This window comes from Vulpes lagopus, chromosome 14, assembly GCF_018345385.1.
Source record: "Vulpes lagopus strain Blue_001 chromosome 14, ASM1834538v1, whole genome shotgun sequence".
NCBI lineage: Eukaryota > Metazoa > Chordata > Mammalia > Carnivora > Canidae > Vulpes > Vulpes lagopus.
In genome coordinates, this window is record NC_054837.1 from 26,773,981 (window position 1) to 26,801,864 (window position 27,884).

Here is a 27,884-nt window from a genome sequence, read left to right on the forward strand (position 1 = left end):
TGTGAGGCTCTACCAAGCGCTTATGAACAAGTGTTCACTGTGCCCAATTTCTGCATATACCTCATTTAAATATGAAAGCAGGAAATGAACCTCTAAGTTCTGTCGAGGATGGGGCGTTCTGGCCCCTGCGAAGGATGCACACCCGAGGAGGGAGAGGAGGGGAGGCGGCGGCTTCTTCTGCTGGTGGACGGCAGATCCCGGGCGCCCCTGGACGGCTAGAGGTGGAACGAGGGGGAAGGTCAGTCTGAGGACAAGACCGAGCGAAAGGCGAGGCAGAGAGGTCCTGCAGATTTGGGAGGCCCGGGCCGCCTGGGGGCGGGGCCAAGCGGGGGGCGGAGCCTGTATTGTCCGCTCCGCGGGGCATGCCGGGAGCCCCGCCCCCAACATGGCGTCTTACTGACAGTTGGCTGCTGAGCGGCAGAGGCGGGTCCTGCTCCTCAGGGCGGCGGCGGTGGCGGCGGGGCCGGGGTCTCCCGGGCCGGGGGTGGGGGGATGGCGGCTCGGACCGCCTAGGGCGGAGCTGCACGGGCGACGCGGCGAGCGGGGCGCTGCAGGCGGGCGCGGCTGCTGCTGCTATGGACTGGTGATCTCGGCGGCTCCTGCTCGCGTTTCCCCCGGGCCGGGCGGCTGCCCCTCACCGTCCAGCCCTCAGCCAGGGCCATGGGCTCGTCGGCGGCCGCGGCAGCTGCGGCGGCGGCGGCCGCGGACTCGGCGCAGTGGCTCTCGGTGAAGGAGGAGACCATCTTCCTGCACGACGGGCTGATCCGGGTCACCGACCTAGCCGAGCTGCCGAGCGAGATCCTCGGGGCCCCGGAGGCCGCCGACACCGACTTGGAGGTGAGCGAGGCTGCTCCCCGGCCTCTGCCAGCCCATTAGCCCGCCCGCCCCGCACCCCAGGGCTCGGGCCATCGCACCTCTGCCGCACCCCCACCCCGAGGCTCCCCAGAGTGTGCCCCGGCAGGTGTGTGGGCGCAGGGCGGACAGGTGGGGGGCCGCGGCCGCAGATCCGCAGCCCGCCCGCCTCCCTGCCTCCTCAGGGCCTCAGGCTCGCGGGGGATTGCATTTGTGGTTTCCTTCTGAGCGTTCTGACACCCAGCATTTTATTAGACTGTCACTCGGCACGGCCTTCACGCCCTGGAGGAGCCACCGTCGCCTCCCCGGCTCTCTCTCCCCTCCCCCACGAGCCCTCTGGACTCACTTGCGGGGCACACCCAGGTTGCTTAGCTTTGGGGACGTTTTAATTTTAACGTTGTATACCTCTCCCTTTCTCATTGCCAGTCCTACGTTGATCTCCACCCCGCCGGTACCCCCACCCCCGGAGGGTATTGGCAGCTGTCGGTCGGTGATGGGCAAACCGGTAACTTCTCTGTGTCGTGCCTCGGACCGACACGGGGCCTTTGTCAGGGAAGCGGGCGGTGTGGACAGCGAGGGTGATGCTACAGGGGCCCTCCGTGCGCTCTCCGCAAGGGGTCACGGGCGCTTTAGGCCTCAAGGCCTTTTTCGTGAGCTCGGGAGTCGCCGGGAAGCCGAGGCTTAGGAGCCGTGAGCCGTGGCAGGTGCAAAAGCAAATCTCCGCATTTTTTGCTGCTGCTGGGTTTGGAGCAGAAGGAAACCAAATATCTCGGTTGTTGAGAACTTTCCACCGACTTCACTTGGTTTCATGTTTGCCCAGAGGTGGGAATACTGGCAGTATCCTCCTTTCATCCAGGCCAGCCGATGCTGACGCTGCACCCCCTCCACTTTGGGGTGATATTTTGATGTGTAGGTAGCATGGGGTGTCATTCCTACTGTCGCAAGGAAGACTCTCTAGGGTAGGGCGCGGAGAGGATGGCCTATCTTCTGGCTAAAAACGGAATGCGAAGAATCTTTTGTGTTTTGCGGTTTTGCATGCACTTTGGCTTTCAGCACAAGGAACGTTTATAGAAATGGATTAAAATACATTACAGTGTGTTTCTGGAAACGGTAGTGATCAGATCGCGTTCGCCAAGGCGTTTGGGCGTGCTTGAGATGCGAAAGCGTTCCACTGTGTTTTGTGTCTGGGTTTGAGGTTGAGGTTGCAGTATTCCCATTGTGAACTCTTAATTGACTTATTTTTCAGTTTGGCCACCGAAAAGGGAAGATAGAAGTTGATAGGGAATTCCTAACATGGGATTATGGTTTTATTATGCCTCATTTGGGCCTATTCTAGAAAAAGCAAGTGTTTTATTGGCTTGAAAAGTCAACGGGTATTATGCTATGATGGTGGAATCTTTTTATTTAATTGACTTTGTTGTATGTGAAATGTGGAAAGTGGATGCTCTTTTGTTCCTTAAACACTAAGATTAGAGATCCCAAAATTTGATATGTATATAACATGTTTATTTTTAGGATTAAAAAGGTAGGAATAGTTCAAAATAACTGAGCTATTAAGTTGGCTTTCCCAAGATGTTTACTGCATAAATGTATTGAGTATTTGTCAGTTCTTTCCACAGAAGAATGATCTCAAAGAAAACCTCCCTGGTTTGGTAGATTTTTAAAAACTCAAAGAAAATGTATGTTCTGACCTTCCATGACTGTCAGTGGTGAAGAACTTTTTTCATTTCTTTCCATTTGCTATATAGGCTAGCTATATTGTATCAGTAGAAACGGATAGCTAAGAATATTTTTGTGGCTGTTAGATTTGTGTTTGCAAGGGTGTATTAACTAATATTAAGTATATCCTGTGTGTCAGACATCATCTTATTAAGTTCCCAAAAGAATCCTAGTAGGTAAATATTGTTACCTTTGGAACAACTATAAATGTTGCACCCATTGTGCAGATGAGGCAAGCAAAATGCAGATTAAGTGTGTGACTTACTCAAGGTCACACATAGAGATCTTGGACATTAACTAGGGTCTGTTGGTCTCTAACATGTCTGCTTCTGATCATAATATTCTGCTACCTCCTTGTATGTATGATACTCATATTTGTAATTATCTAAAATTTCATAACTGGATACAGATAGGATAATAACCAGATATTTTTATATCCTTTCTAGTAATTATTTTTTTTTTAATATTTGAGGAAGATTAAAGGTTCATCAACTTTTTAAAAAAGCTAACATTGAAATGCTACCACCCCATGAAGTATGCTCTTCTAAGCCTCTTCTTCCAGTAGACTAACTGGCTAACAATTTTTTTTCACCGGCTTTTCTAGTTAGATAGAATCCTTCCGTTGACAGTTTTGGATTAGGACAAATTTGGATTAAGCTGACTAATTTATGACTGGCAATATTAATGCATAAGTGTGTACTAATTGCAGTAGAATCTCAGGATTTTAGAGCACGAAGGGGCCTTAGAGATAATCACTTTCCTCATTTTAGAGAAAAGTTATCTGAGGTCCGGAGCTGTTATGACTTGGTAGTGAAATTAGTTATGTCAGGACAGGTGACTAGATCCAGGCTTTCCTACCTTTGAATTCCAGTGTTCTTTTCACTTTGTAAGTGCTGCTCAAAGTTAAATGTCAATTTGAGAAAAGAATCCATCCTATGAAGTCGATTAACATTGACTTAGCATTTTAATTTAAGCAAGAGCCCAGCATTTGAATTAAAATTTTTCTTCCTATTTTTTCTTCCTAGTGAATTCTAAACAGATTTAATCTATCTATCTTTCTATCTATCTATCCATCTATCTATCTATCATCTATCTATCTATCTCTATACCCAAGATGGGGTTTGAACTCACGACCCTGAGACCAAGAATCAGGTGCTCTTCCAACAGAGCCAACCAGACTCCTCAGAGTTTATTTTTTTAATCAATAAATAATGTGTAATCAACACATTTCTTCAGTAAGTATTTGTGGAATTCAGAAGTGATCCGGGCCCACTGTCCTGGGCATTGAAGATGCAGCAGAGGATAAAATAAAACCTTTGTCTTTAAAAAACTTTTATTTGAGTGGGAAGATATAGACAATAATGATCATCAAATATGTATTCTATATATGTATACATGTACATAATACCTGATAAGTGCTGTGGAGACAAATATAGCTGGGTAGGAGGGATGGAGAGTGATGGTGGGGAAGGGCTCCCTCTTAGGTAGGATGGGCAGGAAAGGAGAGCACAGAATGGCATTTGAGCAGAGCCCCGAAGGAAGTGAGAGTGTGCCTACCATACGGCTACTGGGGAAAGTACATCCTAGACCGAGGACAGCAAGAGCTAGGGCCCTCAGAGGGCAGCAAGCATCTTTAGCGGCCCTAGTTTGGAGCTCTGAGCCCAGTAAACCAAGGGGAAGAGGAGGATGATGAGAGGTGGGGGGCGGGTGGTGGTGGTAGTGGTGGTGGATGCAGATCAAGTAAGGCTGGAAGATAAGGACTTTTTTTTTTTTTTTTTTAGATTTATTTATTTATTAATTCAGAGAGAGCGAGAGAGAGGCAGAGACACAGGCAGAGAGAGAAGCAGGCCCCATGCAGGAAGCCTGATGTGGGACTCGATCCCGATCACACCCCAGTCTGCAGGCGGTTTACTAAACCACTGTGCCACCGTCACCGGGGCTGCCCCAAGATAAGGACTTTGAATCCACTGGAATGTATTAGAAATGCAGAGTGAAAAAAAAAAAAAAAAAGAAAGAAATGCAGAGTGAGGGCTTTTTTTCTTGGTGTTTAAAATAGCTACCTGAAAAAATAAAATAAAATAGCTACTTGTATTTATTTTAATTTCATGTTGTTGGCAGAAAGTGAAGGAAATTATTTTTTTTAAGTGTGAAATAATTTAAGAAATTATTTTTTTTTAATTTAAGAAGTTAAAAAAACTTAAAAATGACAACTCAAATATTGCATTATGCATTACATTTCCTAGAACATTAGTCTTCTTCTTCTTTTTTTTTTTAAAGAGAATTTACAAGACAAAAAGGAATAGCTTATTTGTGGAAGTTCCAAAAGGTTCCTGCTTCCTATCTCATTTTGCTTCAGACTCCAGTGGGGACGGGCATTGCACATATGGATGTTGACAGAAAAGCTCATTGATTTGCCCAAATTGGCTAAGCTATTTTGTACCCTGTAGATTAATTTTGAACTCAGGCATTTAAGTTAATATTTCTTATTTTTCATTGTGTGTGCGTTTTCTTAATAAGAACCCACCCCATCCCCACACACTTTGCCAATTCAAAAGACTTGAACATGGGGGAAAAAAAGACTTGAACATGAAGGTTCATGGCAGCTTTATTTGTGCTTGTCAAAAACTGAAAACAATCTAAAGGTCCATCAACAATCTAAACAGGTGTGATTTATGCTGGGTGGAAGAAACTAGATAAACAGGAATAAATATTTTAAGATTTCACTTATATGAAATTCTAGAAAATGCAACAATAATTTGTGATGGTTGTATATATGCATATGTCAAAACTCATCAAATTGAGTGTTTTCAATATGTGCAGTTCATTGTATGCCTGTTACATCTCACTAAAGCAAACGAACAAACCCTATGTAAACCCAGAATGCTTTACTTGAGAACTATTTAGGAAATGAGAAAAGGATCAGGAGGGTTTTTTGTTTCCTGTTTGTTGTTTTGCTCCATAAGGGAAGGAGTCAATCAACTGAAATGAGTTAAGGCTTTGAATACTTAGGGTACATTCAGATGAAGCCTTTGAGATGATGCTTTATTTTTTAAATTTTTAAAAAAGATTTTATTTATTTATTCATGAGAGAGACACACACACACAGAGGCAGAGACACAGGCAGAGGGAGAAGCAGGCTCCATGCAGGGAGCCTGATGTGGGACTTGATCCCAGGATTCCAGGAGCACACACTGGGCCAAACGCAGGTGCTAAACCACTGAGCCACCCAGGGATCCCCTGAGAGGATACTTTAGATTTATAAATGTTGATGTATTCTCCTAGGAGGATACCACCAGCCAGTTTATCCTTTGGTTAGATTCATTCAGAAGTGGTTTATGTACTTTTATAGAATTCCACATTCTAAATTTAGAAGAGGTAATGAATAAATGAATAAAACTACCTTTGCTGCAAGTAAAGTTAATGACAGTGTAATTAATGAGCATTGGAAGAAGAGTCAACTGAATCTTTGTGCAGTGTTCTGTGAGCTTGGGCAAAAATGGCTCAACCAGCTCTCAGGTTTGGCTGGCTAGAATGAAATACCTTATGACTGTGGGAGGCAGTATTTGCCTAAAGGTCAAAGTCAGATTTAAAGAGTAAGATGGGGACTGAAATTCTAGCTCTGCCCCATACTAGCTGTATGACTTTGGGCAGTTCCACACCTTTACTAATCCCTGGTTTCTTCTTCCACTGCAACTTCCTTGTCATCATTGTCCCCACCTCTACTTATTGCCATGGCCACAGCGTCAGCATGTTGTGTGCCAGGCTCTGTGCTGAGCACTTCACACCCATTATCTCATTCAATCCTTGTAAAAACCTTTTAAGTTTGTTACTTTCGTTATCCTCATTTTACAAATGAGGAGACTGTGGCACGGAAGTGAAGTAACTTGTCAAAGGTCATATAATTAACAAAGCTGAGAGTGAAATAGATCTGTCCAACTCTAGCCCAGGGTCCAGGTTCAAAAATTATGTTAGACACCTCATCATTTGTAGGAGGGGAGTAATAATAGGGTTAATGTAAGGATTAGATAAGTATATGGGCTGTCTTTATAAGGTGCTTCCTTGCTGGAAAGTTGTTTTTTGCATATTCAGTCAGCTGCCCATTGTATATGAAAGCAAAACTGTGCCATTGGCAAAATTTTCTTTCTTCTCGGGATGCCTGGGTGGCTCAGTGGTTGAGCATCTGCCTTTGGCTCAGGGTGTGATCCCGGGATCCTGGGATTGAGTCCCATATCGGGCTCCCCATGGGGAGCCTGCTTCTCCCTCTGCCTGTGTCTCTGCCTCTCTCTCTCTATCTCTCATGAATAAATAAATAAAATCTTAAAAAACTGTTTTTCCCTCTTGAAGTGGATAGTGGAGATAGGGTGTGTGTGTGTGTGTGTGTGTGTGTGTGTGTGTGTGTATGTGATCCCTCTGGAATTTTCTTCCTTCCCAATTTGTTTGCAGTCTAGCTAGGCAGATGAGATAATAGTTTTCATTTCAGTTTTCCTCCAATTGTATGTCTAAGATCTTGCTAAATAAATCAGTTTTGATTATTATCTGTCTTCTTGGCTTTCATATTGACTGTCACAAAATAACACCTGTTGGCCCGGGCTAACAGGTAGATTGTCATGCTCCTGTTCTTTCCTAAGTAATAAGGTATCTGTAGTGATAATTATGAAAGGCTTGTCAAGTCCCAAAAGGACCCCATGCTCTCTCCTCCCTCCCCCTCTTTCCGTCTTGTTTTACAGTGGTGTTTGTGGGATGAACACAAGGAGCATAGTCTACTTTTTAAGATGTTTAGTCAATATTTATAGACAAATATAAATAATAGCAGGTGATCAACTGTGGGACAAATGCATAGCTACTTCCAAAGGAGAGAAGACTGCAGACATATATATATATATATTTTTTTTAAGATTTTATTTATTTATTCATGAGAGACACAGAAACAGAGACACAGGTAGAGGGAGGAGAAGCAGACTCCATGCAAGGAGCCTGATGCAGGACCAGATCTCCAGAACCCAGGATCATGCCCTGAGCCAAAGGCAGATGCTCAACCGCTGAGCCACCAGGTGTCACAAGACTGTAGATATTGTATAACTATTACTTTCATCCTGCCTTTTTTTTTTTAACACAATTTATGTATCCATTAAAATATTTTTTAATTTTATTTTTTTCTATTAAAAAGTTTAAAAATGTATACATGAATATATCCTTATAAAAAGTGGAAAAACAGATGAAACTGAAGTGTCTTACGTACCGTTCCTAATCCGGGTCTCCATCCACTCACCACTTTTATTTTTATTTTATTTATTTATTTATTTTTTAATTTTTATTTATTTATTTTAGTCACACAGCGAGAGAGAGAGAGAGAAAGAGAGGCAGAGACATAGGCAGAGGGAGAAGCAGGCTCCATGCACCGGGAGCCCGACATGGGATTCGATCCCGGGTCTCCAGGATCGCGCCCTGGGCCAAAGGCAGGCGCTAAACTGCTGCGCCACCCAGGGATCCCTATTTTTATTTATTTTTTATTATTTTATTTTATTTTTTTCCTCACCACTTTTAAATCAGTGCTCAAATTTTTAATGTGTTCTTTAAGATCTAGGTTTTTTTCTTAATATTTTATTTTTAGGCAATCTCTATATTTAAGGTGGGGCTTGAACCCATAAACCCAAGATCAAGAGTTGTACGTTGCATGTTCTACCAACAGAACCAGCCAGGTGCCCCAAGATAATTTTTTAAAAGATTTATTTATTCATTTGAGAGAGAGAGACAGAGAACACAAGCAGGGGGAGAGGCAGAGGGAGAGGGAGAAGCAGACTCCTTGCTGAGCAGGGAGTCTGAGGAGGGACTCCATCCCAGGACCCTGGGATCATGACCTGAGCTGAAGGCAGATGTTTAACCATGTGAATCAGCCAGGTGCCTCCTCCAAGATCACTTTTGAATGTGTATTTTTATGTGTGTTTGTGTGCATATATGCTTTTTATTATTTTTTTCTTACAGAGAAGATGTGATGCTAGACATATCTTTTCATCACTTTTTAAGCCAATGATATATATATATAAAATATATATATACATATATATATATATATATATATACATATATATATATATATATATATAAGATTTTCTTTATTCATGAGAGACACAGAGAGAAGGCAGAGACATAGGCAAAGGGAGAAGCAGACTCCCCGCAGGAGCCCCAATGTGGGACTCGATCCCGGAACTCTAGGATCACGCCCTGAGCCAAAGGCAGATGCTCAACCACTGAGCCACTCTGGCATCCCACCAATGATGTGTTTTGATCTTCCTATACTCCATATACAGATCTACCACATTTTTTTTTCAGTGCTGCATGGGACTCCAGAAATACTAGTTTATCTAGCTGTTCCCTGATTGATGGGTGTTTTAGTTTCCTGTTGCTGTGCTAACAAATCCTCACAAAGTTAGTGGCTTAAAACAACACAAATTTATTCTTATCTTTGCTCTTATGTTTCTGGAAACTGGAAGTCTAAAAAGAGTCTCACTGGGCTAAAGTCAACTGCTGGCAGGTCTGCTTCCTTCTGCACGTTCTAGGGGAGAATCTGTTTCTTGGCCTTGTTCACAGCTTCTAGTGCTTCTTCCTCTGTCTTGAGAGTGTGTTGCCCTGGTCTCCGATCTGTCATCACGCGTCTTCTCTTTGGCTCCTCCAGCATCGCTTTTGTTAGGACCCTTCTTCTTCTTATTCTTCTTCTTCTTCTTCTTTTTTTTTTTTTTAAAGATTTTATTTATTCATGAGAGAGAGAGAGAGAGAGAGAGAGAGAGAGAGGCAGAGACACAGGCAGAGGGAGAAGCAGGCTCCAAGCAGGGAACCTGATGTGGGACTCGATCCATCGTCTCCAGGATCACACCCTGGGCTTCAGGCGGCGCTAAGCCGCTGAGCTACCAGGGCTGCCCTTCACTATTTTTTTTAAGAATATTTTTTTATTTGAGAGGGAGAGGGACAAGTAGACCGTGCATTGAGCACCCGATGCGGGCCTGGATCCTGGGACCCTGAGATCATGACCTGAGCTGAAACCAAGAGTCAGACACTCAACCTACTAAGCCACCCAGTTGCCCCTTCAGTTTTCACTATTAAAATTCGTCCTTCAGTGCAGCTCCAGTGGCGCAGCGGTTTAGCGCCGCCTGCAGCCTAGGGCGTGCTCTTGGAGTCCCAGGATCGAGTCCCAGGTCAGGCTTCCTGCTTCTCCCTCTGTCCCCCACCCCCCTGAATAAATAAATAAATCTTAAAATAAAATAAAATAAAATAAAATAAAATAAAATAAAATAGGTCCTTCAGTGCATATCCTTGTTGTGTACATGTTGGAATATTTCTCTAGAGCAGGTTCTGAAAAGCAGAAATGCTGGATCATGGGTGACCATTAAAAAAATTTTTTTTTTCCTAAGATTTTATTTATTCTATTTGAGAGAGTGAGTGAGCACGAGCAGGATGGAGGGACAGATGGAGATGGAGAAGCAGACTCCCCAGAGATCAGGGAGCCTGACACGGGGCTCAATCTCAGGGTCTTGGGATCACGACCTAAGCCAAAGGCAGCCGCTCAACTGACTGAGCCACCCAGATGGCCGGCCATTTTAAATTTTATTAGATATTGCCAAATTGCTCTCCAAAGTTGACCATATTAGTTTATACTCCAGCAACAGTGTTTGGTAGAACCTCTTTTCCTTGCACCCTCAGAGATTATTTTAGAATTCATGGATTTGCTTAATTTTATCATTTGCTTAAGCCAATGGCTTTCTCTCCAAAAGAGTAAGCCTATAGATGTAATTGGGTACCTGGAAATACTAGCTAAACCATGGTCAGCTGAAAAAAGCCAGAGTGTTCTGTTTTGCTGCCTACCTCTTATCACTTCACTTCAGAGGACTTCTCTTGCAGCTTGATCTTTGCTCCTGACATACACTCATTTTGGTTGGTAATCCAGTTAATACAGACCACGTCCATATTTAGGCAGGAGAGAGCAACTTCTTACTCTGATAGTCTGGGGATGCTGCCAGACTTGAGCAGTGCCAGGGAGCTGCCCATTCTGGGAAGAGACACACTGGCCCCTGAAGTGTGTTCAGAGTGCATGGTGGTTGTTAGGGAGACTGTTTAGGCCCAGATTGTCTTAAAATTTTCTCTTATGTGCCAATATAAAGGGTAATTCTACCTTTTTTTTAACCTGTATGAAAAATAACTCACATTAAGTTGATGGTATTTTTTTAAAAGATTTTATTTATTTATTCATGAGTGACAGAGAGAGAGAGAGATTGGCAGAGACACAGGCAGAGGGAGAAGCAGGCTCCATGCAGGGAGCTTCATGTAGGACTCGATCCTGGGACTCCAGAACAATGTCCTGGGCCGAACACAGGCGCTAAACCACTGAGCCATCCAGGGATCCAAGTTGATTGTATTTTTATGTTATGCAAAACTTTTTGCAAGTAAAGAAGTAATACATAGATGTAGAAAATAAAGAAAACCCCTATATGTGTAAGAGAGAAAAGAAATATCCTTTGATTATACCATCTAGAAATAGTTATATTAATCTTTCACTGTTTCCTTCCATTCATATATTTATATATAAATAAAATTGAGATTAAATGCTATATATAGTTTTATATCCTTTAAGCACTTATTGGGAACAATTTTGTCAAATTAGATTTAAAAACATAATTTAGGTGGGCAGCCCTGGTGGCTCAGTGGTTTGGTGCCACTTCAGCCCAGGGTGGGATCCTGGAGACCCGAGATCGAGTCCCATGTCAGGCTCCCTGCATGGAGCCTGCTTCTCCCTCTGCCTGTGTCTCTGCCTCTCTCTCCTTCTGTGTCTCTCATGAATAAATAAATAAAATCTTAAAAAAACAAAAACAAAACCAAAAACTATAATTCTTAATGGCTACATAGTAATTTGTGGATATATTTTGGTTGTCTTGTTGTATCTTAGTGCTTTTTCCTCACATCTGCTGGGTTGTTTTCTTTTCTTTTTTTTTTTTTTTTTTTTGAAGATTTTATTTATTTGAGGGAGGGAGAGAGAGAGAGAGAGAGAGAGAGACGGTGAGAGAGCAAGCACAAGCAGGGGGGTGAGAGTGAAGCAGGCTCCCCGCTGAACAGGGAACCTGATGTGGATCTCTCTCTCAGGACCCTGAGGTCATGACCAGAGTTGAGGGCAGGAGCCCAACCAACTGAGCCACCCAGGCACCCCATTTTTTAAAAGTTTGTTTGTTTGTTTGTTTATTTATTTATTTATTTATTTATTTATTTATTTATGTAATCTCTATACTCAACATGGGGCTTCAACTCAAGACTCCAAGATCAAGAGTCACATGCTCTACTGACTGAGCCAACCAGATGCCTCACATCTGCTATTTTATTTTTAAGAAAGATTCATTTATTTATTTTAGAAAGAGTGCAAGCTGAGGGAGGGAAGGAGGAGAGGGGGAGAAAGAGGGGAAGACAAACAGACTCGCTGCTGAGTAGGGAGCCTGACCTGGGGTTTGATCCCAGGACGCTGAGATCATGACTTGAGCTGAAATCGAGTCAGATGCTCAACTGAATGAGCCACCTACATCTGCTATTTCAAAGATAATTCCAGCTTAGAGGAGGCCAAAAAATTTTTGTGTTTAGTGTTGTTTGATAAATTGTAAATTTGTAGTAATTATTTAAATGTGTTTCTGTGATCCATTGCTACTGATAGTTTATAATTTAAGGGGATTTTTATTGTGCTGTATGATTCCTTTCCTGATAGTGTTGAATATTTCTGAGGAGCTTTGAGTTTATAAAGTGCTATTAAGAACAATTGTAGAATAATTAATGTTCCGTGATGGGACACTTGGGATGGACACACTTAAATCCCTTGTGTTTCTACTGATACCTGCGGTTGGCTGAATTACTAGGTCATAGCACAGTTTGTAGCAATTTTAGATTAACAATAGGAGATGTATAATTTGCAAACCATTTTATGCAAATTGTAGGTTTAGTAATTCTAATGACTACAGATGCGTATTTTATATCAACAAAATATTGGGGCGCCTGGGTGGCTGGGTGATTGACCATCTATCTGCCTTTGGCTCAGGTCGTGATCCCTGGGTCCTGGGATCAAGTCCCACATCAGGCTCCCTGCGGGGAGCCTACTGCTTCTCCCTCTGCTTATGCCTTTCTATGTCTCTCATAAATGAATGAATAAAAAATCTTAAGAAAAAAATACCAACAAAATATTAATGTTCAGCTTGTATTTGTAATGAATCTTTTCTGTGTTTAGTATATTTGCTTTGTGCTTTGTAGTTTGTATTACTGATTTCAAATGAACAAAGACTAATATAGATGTAACTATTTTCAGGGCAGACTAGAAAGTCTGGACTTCCTATCTCTTTCATATGTTTGCTTTTCTTACTGTTGAGATAAAATAATTAAGAATGTTAAAGGAAAATCTGTGTCAGCATATTTTCATCAAAACAGTGATACATAATAGAAGAATGACTATTTCTTGATTCTGATTCCCTTTGATCATCCAGTTGTGGTGTAGCTGAATGACAACTAACTGGCTTATTTAATCTGGAAAGGAGCAAAATGGTTGGAAATGTAAAAATATACGTGGGTAACTTTGGAGGAAGCATGTTTTGTGCTTATAATAAAAGAAGTTTCCTTTCCCTCAGGTGTTCTGAACCTGAAAATAGAATTCAGGCACCATCTATAGAATTCAGGGGATCTATGAACTGGAATGGGGAAAATTTTATCTTTATTTACTCATACCTTAGATGAAATTCAACATTTCCTTCAAATATGAATGTAGTAGAATCCTAATAGTACTGGTAGAACCTGTGACTTTCTATGACCAGTACAAATCATATATATTTTCGTATCATATTGTAGATGTTAAACATATCTTGATATATTGTTTATGTTCACCATCTCTTGGAAATTAGGGTAAATATTGGATCTTGTTATTCAATATACTGAGAATGAAGCTCCTATATATATATTTTTAAGCTCCTATATTAATAGTACAAATAAAGCATTTCGGTAACTGTATTTCAGTATACTGTAATTGAAGTTTATAATCCCATCTATTTTATTTTACACATTTACGAGCATTATCTGAGAAGGGTCGACAGACTTCACTGAAAGCAAATGGTGAAGGGCCCCCCGAGATAGCCTTTCTTTCTCCCAGCATCTCTCCTGTTTTAGTTCAGGTTTGCTGAAGACCAGCATAGTTTGCAATTTTCTGAAATAAAAGTGACCACATTTTGGAAACTCCTTAATATTTTCTCTGTTAGAAAATGTTATCCTCCTACAAATTTTTCCATTACCTACTGACTGCAAACTATTAATTAGTATTAATTTTCTTGGATAATCTGATTTTTGACCATTTGCCAAACATGTATCATTAACAGTGAAGCTTTTTTTTTTTTTTTTTTTAAAGATTTTATTTATGGGGATCTCTGGGTGGCTCAGCGGTTTGGTGTCTGCCTTTGGCCCAGGGCATGATCCTGGAGTCCCGGGATCGAGTCTCACATTGGGCTCCCGGCATGGAGCCTGCTTCTCCCTCTGCCTGTGTCTCTGCCTCTCTCTCTCTCTTTCTCTCTCTCTCTGTGTGTCTCTCATGAATAAATAAATAAATAAATCTTAAAAAAATTTTTATTCATTTATTCATGAGAGACAGAGGGAGAGAGAGGCAGAGGAAGAAGCAGGCTCCCTGCAGGGAACCTGATGCAGGACTCGATCTGAGGACCTCAGGATCACGATCGATCACGCCCTGAGCCAAAGGTCGATACTCAGCTACTGAACTACCAGGTGCTCCTATCTGTATATCTGAGAGAGGGGGGGAGCTGGTATGGAGGGAGGGGCAGAGGGAGAGAGAGAATCTTAAGCAGGCTCCATGTCTAGTATAGAGCCCTGCCCAGGGCTCAATCTCATGACCCTGAGATCATGACTTAGGCCGAAATCAAGAGTCGGATGCATAACCACAACAGACATTCAGGTGTGCACCTCCCCCTTTAACTTTGTAGCTCATGAAAAATACTAAATTCCATATATGTATAACATATTTCTACTGAATAGGACTTCTTATATAGTGGTTTCAGCATACTGTGGCCCTCAGGGTCACGTCTAGCAGTCTGTTTTTATAAAGTTTTACTGGAGCAAACCAGCTCATTAGTTTACATTTTTTGTATGCCATTATGCTACAATGCAGAGTTGAATGGTTGTGACAGAGACCCTATGACCAGCAAGTCTGGGGGTTTTCATTTACACTATTTTCATTTCATCCGTTCGGTGATTCTATGAAGCAGTAGAGAAGACATTATTTCACGAAAAAGGTTTTGAGAAGCCAAGTAATTTGTCCAAGTTCATGTAAGTAGTTAGTGCTAGGGTTAGGACTCTCGTTCTGAGTGATTTTCCACTATACCTCTGCTATTTAGTTAGCACTTGAGCTGATAACCTGTTATCTCTGAGACAGTAATTAATGGCTCCTATTTTTTAAAAAAATATTATTTATTTATTTATTCATGAGAGACAGAGAGAGAGGCAGAGACACAGGCAGAGGGAGAAGCAGGCTCCATGCAGGAAGCCCAACGTGGGACTCGATCCCAGGTCTCCAGGATCACGCCCTGGGCTGAAGACGGCACCAAAACGCTGAATGGCTCCTATTTTAAGTAAGAGCTACACACTCAGGCCTACACATAGCTTGCCCAAACCTTCAGTGGTTTCCTATTTCCTGTGAACCAAAATAATAATTCAAGGTTGCTATGATTTGGTTCCATTTTACCTTTCCAGCCTTTTATCTCTTTACTTTCTATCCCCCAAGGGACCATATATTTCACAAACTCATTTTCTACATTCTCTCCTATAGTCTCGGCTCATAGGGTTCTGTTGGTCTGGGGAGCCCAAACTCTACTTTTGGAACCCTACTCTTTAGCCTTCAAGCTGCAGATCAAAAGGCAATCCTCCATGAAATTTTCATGATGCCTATGGTTAGAAACTGTCGCCCTATTTCTTACACTGCCTTATAAAGTTATTTATTTGCATGCTTGATCATTATACTCTCTTGGAGGGCAACCCCTGCTTAGTGTACATTATGGTGTACCTACTAACATAGCTCAAGCATTAGATGTGGGTTGAACTGAATGCTGAAGAGAGCATTTAGAACAGATTTGAAAGGGTGGGATTTAATAAATAATATCATGTGTTGAGGACATAGGTTAATGGAGAATAAGATAAGAATAGTTATTTTTAATGAACGAAAGTAGCATAGGTGAGACTTTAGGAATTTTAATTGCAGTTATGGTTTGCACTTTAGATAAGAAAGAACACATCGGAACAGTTGTCATAAATGCTGCCAACCCTGGAATGTGGATAAACAATATGGAGTTAACATGTTTGATTTTATATAGAGCCTAACAAATTTTACATAGAGTATAATGGATTCCTGAGAGATTTGTGAAAACAGCTAGATAGATGGAGTTAATAAAAAATACTTTGCTTTAATCATCATTCTAAAAATCTTTTTTTTTTTTTTTAAGATTTTATTTATTTATTCATGAGAGACACAGAATGAGAAACAGAGACATGGGCAGAAGGATAAGCAGGCTCCCTGTGGGGAGCCTGATGTGGGACTTGAGCCCAGGACTACGGGATCACTTCCTGAGCCGAAGGCAGGTGCTCAAACACTGAGCCACCCAGGCGTCCCTCATTCTAAAAATCTTAATGTATTTGAATGGATTTTTGTTTAACTTAGTTCTATGGCTAGTCAACGTGAGCACTATTTTTTCAAGGTGTTATTTTTAAGTAACCTCTGTACCCAGTGTGGGGCTCAGACTCATAACCCCAAGATCAAGAGTTTTTTGTTCTACTGACTGAGCCAACCAGGTGCCCTGAACTTGACCACTGTTGTATTTATTTTGAACATTTCCATGTAGAGATTATTTTTTAATGGGGTTTCAGTGAATTTTGTTCATTCTTCAGCTTTTTCTGAATGGCAGTACCTTGAGGACTGGAACTGTCACAAAGTTTTTTTTATAGAATTTAGCATAATCAGTTACTGATTAGTATGATAAGGCTGTTAGTCATAATTTATTTAAAACATTATAAAGTACTTTAAACTTTTAAAATTAAAATGTTGGAATTTAAGATTGGGGTGCCTGGCTGCCTCAGGCAGTATAGCATGACTCTTGATCTTGTGATTGTGCGTTTGAGCCCAAAATTGGGTCTAGAGATTATTTAAAAGTAAAATCTTTAGGGTGCCTGGGTGGCTCATTTGGTTGGGCATCTGACTCTTGGTTTCTGCTCACATCGTGATCTCTGGCTTGTAAGATCAAGCCCTGTGTTGCGCTCCCTGATTAGTGGGGAATCTGCTTCTTTCTCTCTCCCTCTGCTCTACCATCCCACTCCTGTGTCTCTTTTTCTCTCTGTCTCTCTCAAAGAAATAAATCTTCAAAAAAGTAAAATCTTAAAAAAAAAAGAATTTTAGAAAATTTGCAAGATATAAAAAAGAATGCAAAGAAGAAAATAAAATCACTTATATTACCACCACCTACAGATAAGTATAGTTCCTATTTTCATGTATTCCCCTCCAGAAATTTTTTAAAATGATTTTATTTATTTATTTGTTTATGTATTTATGTATTTATTTATTTATTTATTAAGATTTTATTTATTTATTCATGAGAGACACCCACAAGGAGAGAGAGAGAGAGGCGCAGAGACACAGGCAGAGAGAGAAGCAGGCTTCACACAGGGACTCCATCCCGGGTCTCCAAGATCACACCCGGGGCTGAAGGCGGCACTAAACCACTGGGCCACTGGGGGTGCCCCCGTCCAGAGATTTTTGTATATATGTACACTTACATACAAACATATTCTAGGGTTGGGATGCCTGGGTGGCTCAGCAGTTGAGTGTCTGCCTTTGACCCAGGGCGTGATCCCAGAGTTCCCGGATCGAGTCCCACATTGGGCTTCCTGCATGGAGCCTGCTTCTCCCTCTGCCTGTGTTTCTGTCTCTCTCTGGGTCTCTCATGAATAAATAAATAAAATCTTAAAAAAGATTTTACACACACAAAAAAAACCCCAAACATATTCTAGGCAATCAGGATCATTGTATATACATTTTGTGTCTTGTCCTTTTCACTTAACATTGATACTACTTGGGGGTCATTTCTCCATTTTCAGTATTGTTGAGAATATACTTTTTAATACCTGCATAGATATTAAAGTCTGCATGGTATTTCATTATGTAGATGTTCAGTGATTTATTTACCCAATCCTCTATTTGGATAGTCAATTCTGTTAAAAAGCTTTAAAAATTAGAGAAATTGTTTTTATAAATAGTGAGACTTTTCTTTTTCTTTTTTTTTTTTTTTTAAGATTTTATTTATTTATTCATGGAAGAGAGAGAGAGAGAGAGGCAGAGACAGAGGCAGAGGGAGAAGCAGGCTCCATGCAGGGAACTTGACATGAGACTTGATTCTGGGTCTCCAGGATCAGGCCCTGGGCTGAAGGCAGCGCTAAACTGCTGAGCCACCTGGGCTGCCCTAGTGAGACTTTTCTAAGTGGGCTATAACACACATATGTAACCTTCTAGGATTATTTACAGTAAGTCCGAATGAGCCTTTAGAACTATGCTCTAACTGTACACATTGATAACATTGTTCATTTTTATATGCCTAAAGTTTTCCTGTCGTATATAGAATACATAAATTATATGTGTAGTCTTTTACTTCCAGAGGTGCTTTAATTAATTTTGGGAAAGCAACACATGGTTCATGATTGCGGAGGTTCAAAACAAAATTCAGGGAAAGGTCTTCCTAGCCCTGTCTCCCCAGTAGCAGCCGGCGTTACTGGCTGATCCATGTCCCCCAGAGGTATATGATGCACATATAAGTTGATGCACAGCAGATCCTTCTCTGACCTCAGCTTCTGCTACCTCTGCTTCTTCTCTTCACTCCACAGCATCCACCTTGGCTATCTGGTGTTCATCATAGATCAGGCTGGCAGGTCCTAAAGGTTCCCTTTTTCAGGGCCTTTCTTGTCTCTCTGGACAAAGTGTGCTTCCATTAGGCAACAACAGGCCACACACGTGGTAGAGATGTTATTTTTGAAACTTTTAAAGTCTGAAATAATCAGAAACTTGACATTAGAAAACAAAAACAGCCATATCACCAAGGGCAGCTTTAGCTCTGTTAGCAGACCAGTGGGAAAGCTTTGAAATGACTAAAATAATGAATCCTTTTAGATGCATAGTTACATACTTAGCATAGTTCCAGAGACTACAGATAGATACTTCCAGTACAATGTCAAGGAGACAGAGGACTTTTAGTTCAAAGGTTCTCTGGTTGCAAGATTATGTGGTAATTCCACATAATTGGGGGGACCTATGGTGTTAACTAGAACAGTCCTCCCAAATTCTGACTCTACAGATTTATCTTCCTCTAGTTGTTCTGTTTGGTGCTAAAATGTCACTCTTCTGCTTCTGGAGTTAAACAGGCACTTAAATGATAAACAAATACATGTTTTACACAGGACTAGGTTTTTAAAAAGTGTATAAATAATTGGGATGCCTGAGTGGCTCAGTGGTTGAGCATCTGCCTTTGACTCAGGTCATGATCTGGGGGTCCTGGGACCAAGTCCTGCATCAGGATCCCTATAGGGAGCCTGTGTCTCCCTCTGCCTATGTCTTTATCTCTCATGAATAAATAAAATCTTTTTTTAAGTGTATAAAATGCTTATTACATGGCTCTTTTTTTGCCTGTTGTTTTTATTTATTTATTTTAGAGAGAGAAAGAGAGAGAAAATGAGCAGAAGGCAAGAGAGAGGAGCAGACTCCACACTGAGCAGGAGTCCCAACACAGGGCTTAATCCCAGGTCCTAGAGAGATCATGACCTGAGCAGAGGGCAGGCACTTAACTGACTGAGCCACCCAGGTGCCTCTGCCTGTTGTTTTTAAAATACATGCTAACATGTGGGGCCATACAGAATATGGTGCCCTTTGGGATTTAAGAAGGATAGTATACTGAGTCAGTGACATAAATAAACTGGAGCTGTAAAATGTAGGAATCTTCAGGGGATGTGTGTACATGTAGAGGGAATCTAGTAGTTAACCCTCTAGGTTTTAGTGTTGACACACCCAGCCAACTTTTAGCCCAGCTCTTCCACTTGCCAGAACTTCTGTATCTTGGTTATAAGATTTTTAAACTTTTTTTCATGAGTTAGATTTAATTATCACTATGTTTCATTTTCAGAAACTGATTGGTAAGAGAACCCCCCTACCCTGAATGCTCCCAAGTGAATGCTCTTGCAGTGGGCTTTTCCTCCCTCTTGCCCACATTTCCTCATTTTGGGGGTTTGCCTCCTAGTTAAATTCTTATTCCTTTTCTCTGAGTTATTCTCCTGACTTTTTATCACCTTTCCTCTTTCAGTCACTCCATGTGTGTGACAAAAATGGCTGTCATTAGGCAATGAAGATTCTACTTACCAGTCACATCACATCATCAGCATTCAGACTCCTACAGTTGGTGGGGCTGAAAGGATCTTAAGATCATTTAATCCAGCTTTTTTTTTTTTTTTTTTTTCAGAGGGCGCTGTGTTCCTTTTAGCCTGTTGTGGTCAATGCTAAGTGTTGAAGGCTCTTAAAAGTTCTTTGGAAAATAAATAGTTTGCATAGAGAGCAGTGCTACACAAAGTGGTCTGCATATCATGAACCTGTAAAGACAAGATAAGTACAGAAATTGAGAGTGAAGCATTTAGAAACTTCGTGAAGTTTGCCAAACTAATTTTATATCTATTGAACACAATAAGACCTGGTACTTGTGTTTTGTGTCTTTTTTTTTTTTTTTTTTTTACATTATTTTTGTAGTAACTTTTAAATTGTATTTTATAAAAGTTCTGTTCTATAGTAGATTAGAAGAAAACAACAGCAACCTGGTTCTTTGCCACAGTTTGAGAAGCCCTGATACAGGGGATCTAACACGGTGTTTGGCACATAGTAGGCTCTCAAAAACAAATAGCTTCCTCATGTCTTAAAAATTTGCATGTATTTGGGTTAAGGATGCTAGCTAGATGTCTGAGTGGCAGGTGAATGAAATTTTATAGAAATAAAGTAATTAAAATTGGTAGTGCTGGTTTTGAAATAAAAGTAGAAATGTAATACATACTTGCATTGATTCTTGAAGCTATGTTATAATGTTTAATGTGCTACTGATACACTTAGCTCTGCAAAGTTGGAGGAATATAAACACTTCGGTAGCTAGCCATATCCATACATATTTGAATATATTTTAGCAGTATTTACATTTTATTTTTTTGGATAAGAAAAGGGAAAGATCTGTTGAAAAGCACTCAGATTTTGTCAGTTTTATCATGTCATGTAGCATTTGGAAAGTACATAATTGTAATATTACTTGGTATTCCCTTTGAAGTTCAGTTTTAGTGCCACCACAAACAGTGGCCCTTTGATTTTCTGTATCATTGGCTCTTCTTTGGAATTAGAGTAGCTTGTCCTGATTTTTTACTTATTTTTTTAATTTTTATTTTTTTTGTCCTAATTTTTAAATCAAATGTAGTTGAGCTTATATAGGATACAATAAATCTAGAGTATTAAAAGCTGTTAGCTGACTGTGGTGTTTACAGGTTTAAGGGACATATTTTTCATACTACTCAGTATCTTGAAATGGCCACTCCCTGTTTTAGGATTAAGTGACTCTCCTGAAATGTTGTCCCTTTAAAAATTCTTTTTACAACCCAAGAATCCTTAGAAATGAGGCTCTTTTGACTTACTAGATTTCATTTTGGCAAATTTAAAGAATTATTTGAAATGGAAACCTGAATGAATTGTTTTTATTTGGTGATATCATCCACCTCTGTGTGATATTGTACACATCATGGGATAAATCTTTATCATCATGATGAAAAGGAATAATACATTTTATTTTTTAAAAATCCCATTTGGAACAACCCTAATCTGCTTATTTAGATATAGAATAAATATTTGCTCTGTAGGGCAGGATTCATTTGTTTTGAGCCTCGTTTTTATTTCTACAAGGCTCAAATTCTTTGTATATATATATTTTAAACTCTGTACCCAGTGTGGGCCTGGAACTTGCAACCCTGAGATCAAGGGATCCCTGGGTGGCGCAGCGGTTTGGCGCCTGCCTTTGGCCCAGGGCGCGATCCTGGAGACCCGGGATCGAATCCCACGTCGGGCTCCCGGTGCATGGAGCCTGCTTCTCCCTCTGCCTGTGTCTCTGCTTCTCTCTTTCTCTCTATGTGACTATCATAAAAAAAAAAAAAAAAAAAAAACAAACCCTGAGATCAAGAGTCATATACTCTAGCGTGAGGCAGCCAGGTGCCATAAGGCTTAAAGCTTTAACATCTGAGAAGTTTGAAACTGAATCAAGATTTGATATAACCAGCATATACCTTGGTGGAGAGCAAGTAGTTTTGTAGTGATGACTCAAAATAAGAGGTGATTCAAAGTATTGCTCCTTGGTTTTAATAGGAGCATTTGGTTTACACAGCCAGGTTTTCCCCTCTTTCTGTCTCTTAGGAGCCAGGCTGAAGAACTTCAGAAAAAAGAACCACTATTATTAATCCTGTTGAGTGCATATTACATTTTGGCAAATGCTACCTGATGAGATTAAAATTACCCTTCACATTTTAAAAGTTATATTTTGTAATCACATTAGCCAGCAGGTGGATGGATCCTAGGGGGACAGGAAATGAAGATTCTTTTAGCCAACTTTCAAAGTTTAGAATTTATTTTGGGATTTGCTTTGACGCATGAAAGGATCTAGTTGTAGTTTCTTAAAATAACTCCCATTTATCTCTGTTTGCAGTCATTGTTGAAATCCAAGGAAGAGCCACATTTTGGAAGGTATGAAAGACAAATAAGAAACTGGCACTCTTAATGGCATGTTTTTCTGTGAGAGAGATGATGAAAACTAGGTAGTGTGTGAGTAGGTTAATAATTTGAGCCTTTTCTCTCAGGTAGCATGTTTAGAATTTAGGGAGATGGTACAGGTTCAATGAAATATCCATTAACTTGGAAAGGTACCTAGTAGGAATCCTCCACTCCTTTATTGTAATAAAGCCATATGCTCCTTCTTGGAACTGCATAGCTGTCGATATAGCATTGTTTTAACCTGGTAATGGTGGCTATTACTCAGGGGGTTCTCTAATCGGGTTCTTAGTTCTTATGAAATCCTTTTGCTTATTCTTGTAGGGTTGTCATTCTGTTTTGGTGTGGGCTAAGGCAAGGGCACTGCCTTAGCAGTGTGTAACATGTAAAACAGTGTAACATGAAAACAGTGATGCTTCCATCTTTTTGGCGACTGAGTTCTGGTAGGAATTCTGAAGTTTTCTTCCCTGCACACAAGGTCTTATCATGAGCCTTGCATGTTTCTGCTGCCCAGTTTTTGAGGATCAATTAGAATTATGATCTGTGTGTTTAAAATTCAGATTCAGAGTTGAAACAAAAATGTTTTCCTTTGCTTCCTATATTTTCAAGTGCCTGAACAGAGCAGAGCAAATTTTTGTTATGTGTCTGTGTTGTAGCCAGATCCCTCTGTGGGACGGACTCTGTATATTTGAGTAGAGATGTCCTGAAGTTCAGCTCTGTCCTGGATTGGGTCATGCACCTCCCTCCTTGTTGTCCCTCCCCATCCCTACTTTCTTCTCTATGCCTTAGAAATGTTTTTAATAGCCATGAAGGAGGCAAGGTGATACTAATGTTTTAATGACTTTTATTTATTTATTTATTTATTTATTTTTAAAGACTATTTATTTATCATGAGAGAGACAGAGAGAGAGAGAGAGAGAGGCAGAGACACAGGCAGAGGGAGAAGCAGGCTCCATGCAAGGAGCCCGATTTGGGACTCTATCCGGGATCCTGGGATCACGCCTGAGCCAAAGGCAGACGCACAACCACTGAGCCACCCAGGCATCCCAATGACTTTTTTTTTTTTTAAAGATTTTAAAAATTTATTCATGAGAGTCACAGCGAGAAGGCAGAGAGATAGGCAGAGGGAGAAGCAGGCTCCTCTTAGGGAGCCTGATGTGGGACTAGATCCCAGGACTCCAGGATCACGCCCTGGGCGGAAGGCAGACACTCAACTGCTGAGCCACCCAGGCTACCCCCCAATGACTTTTAAAGCCAACTTCTTCAACTAGCTTCTATATCTGAGTAATTATAGCTAGTTTTTATCTGTCAGGATTTGAAATGTTAGTAAAAGAGACATGAAACTTTTTCTGAGGGATTCCTGGGTGGCTCAGGTCGTGATCCCAGGGTCCCAGGATCAAATCCTGCATTGGGCTCCCCACAGGGAGCCTGCTTCTTCCTCTGCCTATGTCTTTGCCTTTCTTTTCGTGTCTCTCATGAATAAATAAATAAAATTAAAAAAAAAAAAAAAGAAACCTTTTCTGAGAAATCTCTAACTTCCTGTCCTGATAGGATTATCACTTCCTTCTTAGTTTCTAAAATAAATTCACCCACAATCCAGTTTATCTAAAAATAAACCTTCAAACTAATGTTAATATTAAATACATTTTTAGATATGTAAAAGATGCAATTCTTTTTTTTTTTTTTTTTTAAGATGCAGTTCTAGTCAGAAAATACTTTATGTGCTTTTTCATATCATAGCCCAGTTTCTTTACTCTGAAGGGGAAATGAAGTTCTGGTCTTCTGAGAAGGCAAAGAAAAATCCACAGTTTTGTGATAGAAGCAATTTGGTATCATAAGCTAGAGAAAGAGAGCTTTCTTCCTTCAAAAAGCTCTGCTTTTGGGACACCTGGGTGGCTCAGTGGTTGAGCATCTACCTTCAGCTCAGGTCATGATCCCAGGGTCCTAGGATAAAGTCCTACATCAGGCTTCCTGCAGAGAGCCTGCTTCTCCTGCTGCCTATGTCTCTGCCTCTCTGTGTCTCTCATGAATACATAAATAAAATCTTTAACACAAACAAAACAAAAAAACCTCTGCTTTTGAAGGATTTGCTATAAAAATTGAGCAGAGCTCTCGTGTGTTTGGCTGTCTCAATCAGGAGAGCATGTGACTCTTGATCTTGGGGTTGTGAATATGAGTCCCACATTGGGCATAGAGTTTACTTAAAAAAATAAATTGAGTGGGCACCTGGGTGGCACAGTTGATTAAGGGTCCGACTCTTGGTTTCTGCTCAGGTCATGATCTCAGGGTTATGAGATAGAGCCCCGTGTTGGGCTCCACACTCAGTGGAGAGTCTGCTTAAGATTCTCTCCCTCTCCCTTTGCCCATCCTGCTCATAGGTGCTCTCTTTCTCTCTAACATAAATCAATAAATTGAACAAAGCTGGGGCACCTGCCTTTGGCTCAGGTCATGATCTTGGGGAGCTGGGATTGAGCCCCACATTGGGCTCCCTGCTCAGTGTGGAGTCTGCTTGTCCGTCTCCCTATGCCCCTCCCCGTGCTTGTGCTCTCTCTCAAATAAAAAGTCTTTAAAAATGCGGGGGGAGGCCTGGTTGGCTCAGGTGGCTAAGTGTCTGCCTTTGCCTCAGAAAAGTGATACCAGGGTCCTGGGACTGAGCCCCATATTAGGTTCCTTGCTTATCAGGGAGCCTGCTTCTCCCTCTCCCTCTGCCCCTCCTGCTTGTTGCACATGCATTCTCTTTAAAATATATAAAATCTTAAAAAAAAAAAAAACTTAAAAAAATAAACTGAGCAAAGCTTTTAGACCACAGTAAGGAAAAGCAGAGCCCTTATGTAAAGATACCTCATTTCATGAAGAAATAAAACACAGAAATAGATTGTCTGGATTAAATAGAAGAAGACAGGCCTCAAAGCATAGGCAGAAGGGACAGTGCAGCTACCTGGCTTGGAGTTATTGGTGATTAGTTTCTTATATATTGAATTGTACTCTTGGATACTAAAGAGAGACTTTGGCAGGTAGATTAAGTTTCTGTAGCAGGAACCATCAAAGATTTTTGGTTCTTAGTGTTTGATTTCAAGATGTTAAATCTTCCCAAAGTGTGTATTTTTTCTCCCCTTTCTTTGCTTATTACCCATCCTGTTCAAATTTCACAACATAGTCCAAAAAGTGCAACTTTGAATGTATTTCTTATAATTAATCTAAATGAACCTTGTATTGGGGAATTTTATAAACCTACCTCAAAGTAGTGGGGAAGAGAGGTATTCTTGCCCCAGATCATAGCTCAGAGATCTCTGATGCCCATTTACTCTCCTCTTTTCCTCAGTTTCTCAGTGTTATTCTTTCTACACGTTTGAATGGATGCAAGTAAATAGCAGAAAAAAATAAGGAAATAAAAAGACCAGCTTGCACACAGCCTTACCATAAGGTGTAGTTTCTGTGCGAATAGAAACTATATGTCTCTATACCATCTACAAACAAAAATAACATCCTCAGTAGTTTGACAAAGTAAAATCTGCCCAAAACATATTTATAAGCTTTTCCTTTTCTGTATAATCGAATATTCAGTGACAGTAATTCACTTGTCTAACATAATTTTTTGTTTTCTTGGATGTTTTTGTTCCAAGCCTCCTGTTCTCAGCTTTTCCATTACTTAGGAGGGCTATGAGGAATATGTTTATTTATTTCTTTTTTTTTTGAATTCTTTCTTTCTTTTTTTTAAAAAATGTATTTGACAGAGAGATAAAGCCAGAGAGCACAAGCAGGGGGAATGACAGAGGGAGAGGGAGACGCAGACTCCTCGTTGAGCAGGAAGCCCTACTCAGGGCTTGATCCCAGTACCCCAGGATCATGACCGGAGCTGAAGGCAGACGCTTAACCGACTGAGCCACCCAGGCACCCCAATGAATAGTATGTTTTAATAGTTGATTTCAACCCCTGGGTTAGCAAGGATTGTGCATACCCTGTGATCTTATTTTGGATTATTCTTTTTCCTTTTATTTTTAAAAAAATATTTATTTATTTATTCATTCATTCATTCATTCATTCATGAGAGACACAGACAGAGAGAGGCAGAGACATAGGCAGAGGGGGAAGCAGGCTCCTAGTAGGGAGCCTGACGCTGAACTCGATCCCAGATCTTGGGATCACACCCTGAGCCGAAGGCAAATGTTCAACTACTGAGCCACCCAAGCATCCCTATTTTTTTTCCTTTTTCCGTGTTTTTATTTTCAAGGGTTACCTAATGTAACCCAAACTAAACAGATGTCTTATGTTTATTGATATTATGTCTTATGTTATTTCCTGTCTCCAAGTCTTATTGAAACTGTGACATACGCCCTGATATATTTTAAGAGCTGGACATTCTGTAAAATAAAAAAACAAAAAGCTTCTTAACGGGAAACGTTCTCAATTTCTTCATAACTGCATGTGCATTTGTGAATGAGAGCTTCTCAGCCCTGTTACTATCTAGTGTGGTATGTGTGCTGAGTATTTGTCAGATTGAACCAAAGCACTAATATATGCGAGAGAATGGGCATGATAGGTATGTACTTTATTTATTCACATTTCTGCAAGGTAACTACATATGGGTCATTCTGTGATATCAAGACTAGGAAAGTCAGGAACACAAAGATTAGTGGCCAACATGCCTGGGATTAGAATTTCTGCCTCTTAAACACACTGACTGGTATTTTATCTGCTAAGTCATATTACTAAGTAGGTACATATGTCCTTGGTAATGGTATCCTTCTTGCACATTGGCACAATTTAAGTCAGGCAGTGTAGTGTAAAAACTATGTAAAAATATTGTTATGAGCTTTCATGATTTATCTGTAGCTTTAATGGGGGAAAAAACCAACTAAACACATTAAATTAAAACCTTTCACTTCTACCCCCTTGCCTAGAAATTTGTTTATTAAAGAATGAGATTTGTTTTTATCTATCCAGCCACCACAAATTGTTTGTTTGTTTGTTTGTTTATTTATTTATTTATTTATTTCACCACAAATAGTTTATAGGCAGATCTAGAAATCTCCGGGATGCCTGGGTGGCTCAGCGGTTGAGCTTCTGTCTTTGGCTCAGGGTGAGATCTCAGGATCCAGGATTAAGTCCCACATCAGGCTCCTTACATGCTTTTTCCCTCTCCCTTAAGTCTTTGCCTCTCTCTCTCTTTCTCTCTCTCTCTCTCTCCCCCCTTTCTGTGTCTCGAATGAATGAATGAATAAATAAATAAACAAGATCTTTAAAAAAAAAATCTAGAAATCTCCATAGTGGTCTTTGGTGGGGTATTTAAATACTTCTCTTTCCCAAACTACTCACCTGTTTTTGTTTTTTTTTTTTTTTACTATTAAAAGATTATTTAAATTGGTTACCTAGAGAAGATCTTCATGGTGTTGTGAGTCGTATACTGAGATAGCAGAAGGAGGGCCAGCTGTACACC

At 40.6% G+C, this 27,884-nt stretch overlaps 1 protein-coding gene across 7 annotated transcripts in view; it reads left to right on the forward strand.

The window, feature by feature from the left end:
• Window positions 1-382: 382 nt before the first annotated feature.
• Window positions 383-27,884, forward strand: part of HECTD4 (HECT domain E3 ubiquitin protein ligase 4) — a 184,963-nt gene continuing 157,461 nt past the window's right edge. For all 7 annotated transcript variants that reach the window (XM_041728411.1, XM_041728412.1, XM_041728415.1 and 4 more), the window contains exon 1: window positions 383-837. In XM_041728411.1, the coding sequence (XP_041584345.1) occupies window positions 661-837 (177 nt within the window). In that variant the 5' untranslated portion in view covers window positions 383-660. The remainder of the gene's footprint in view (window positions 838-27,884) is intronic.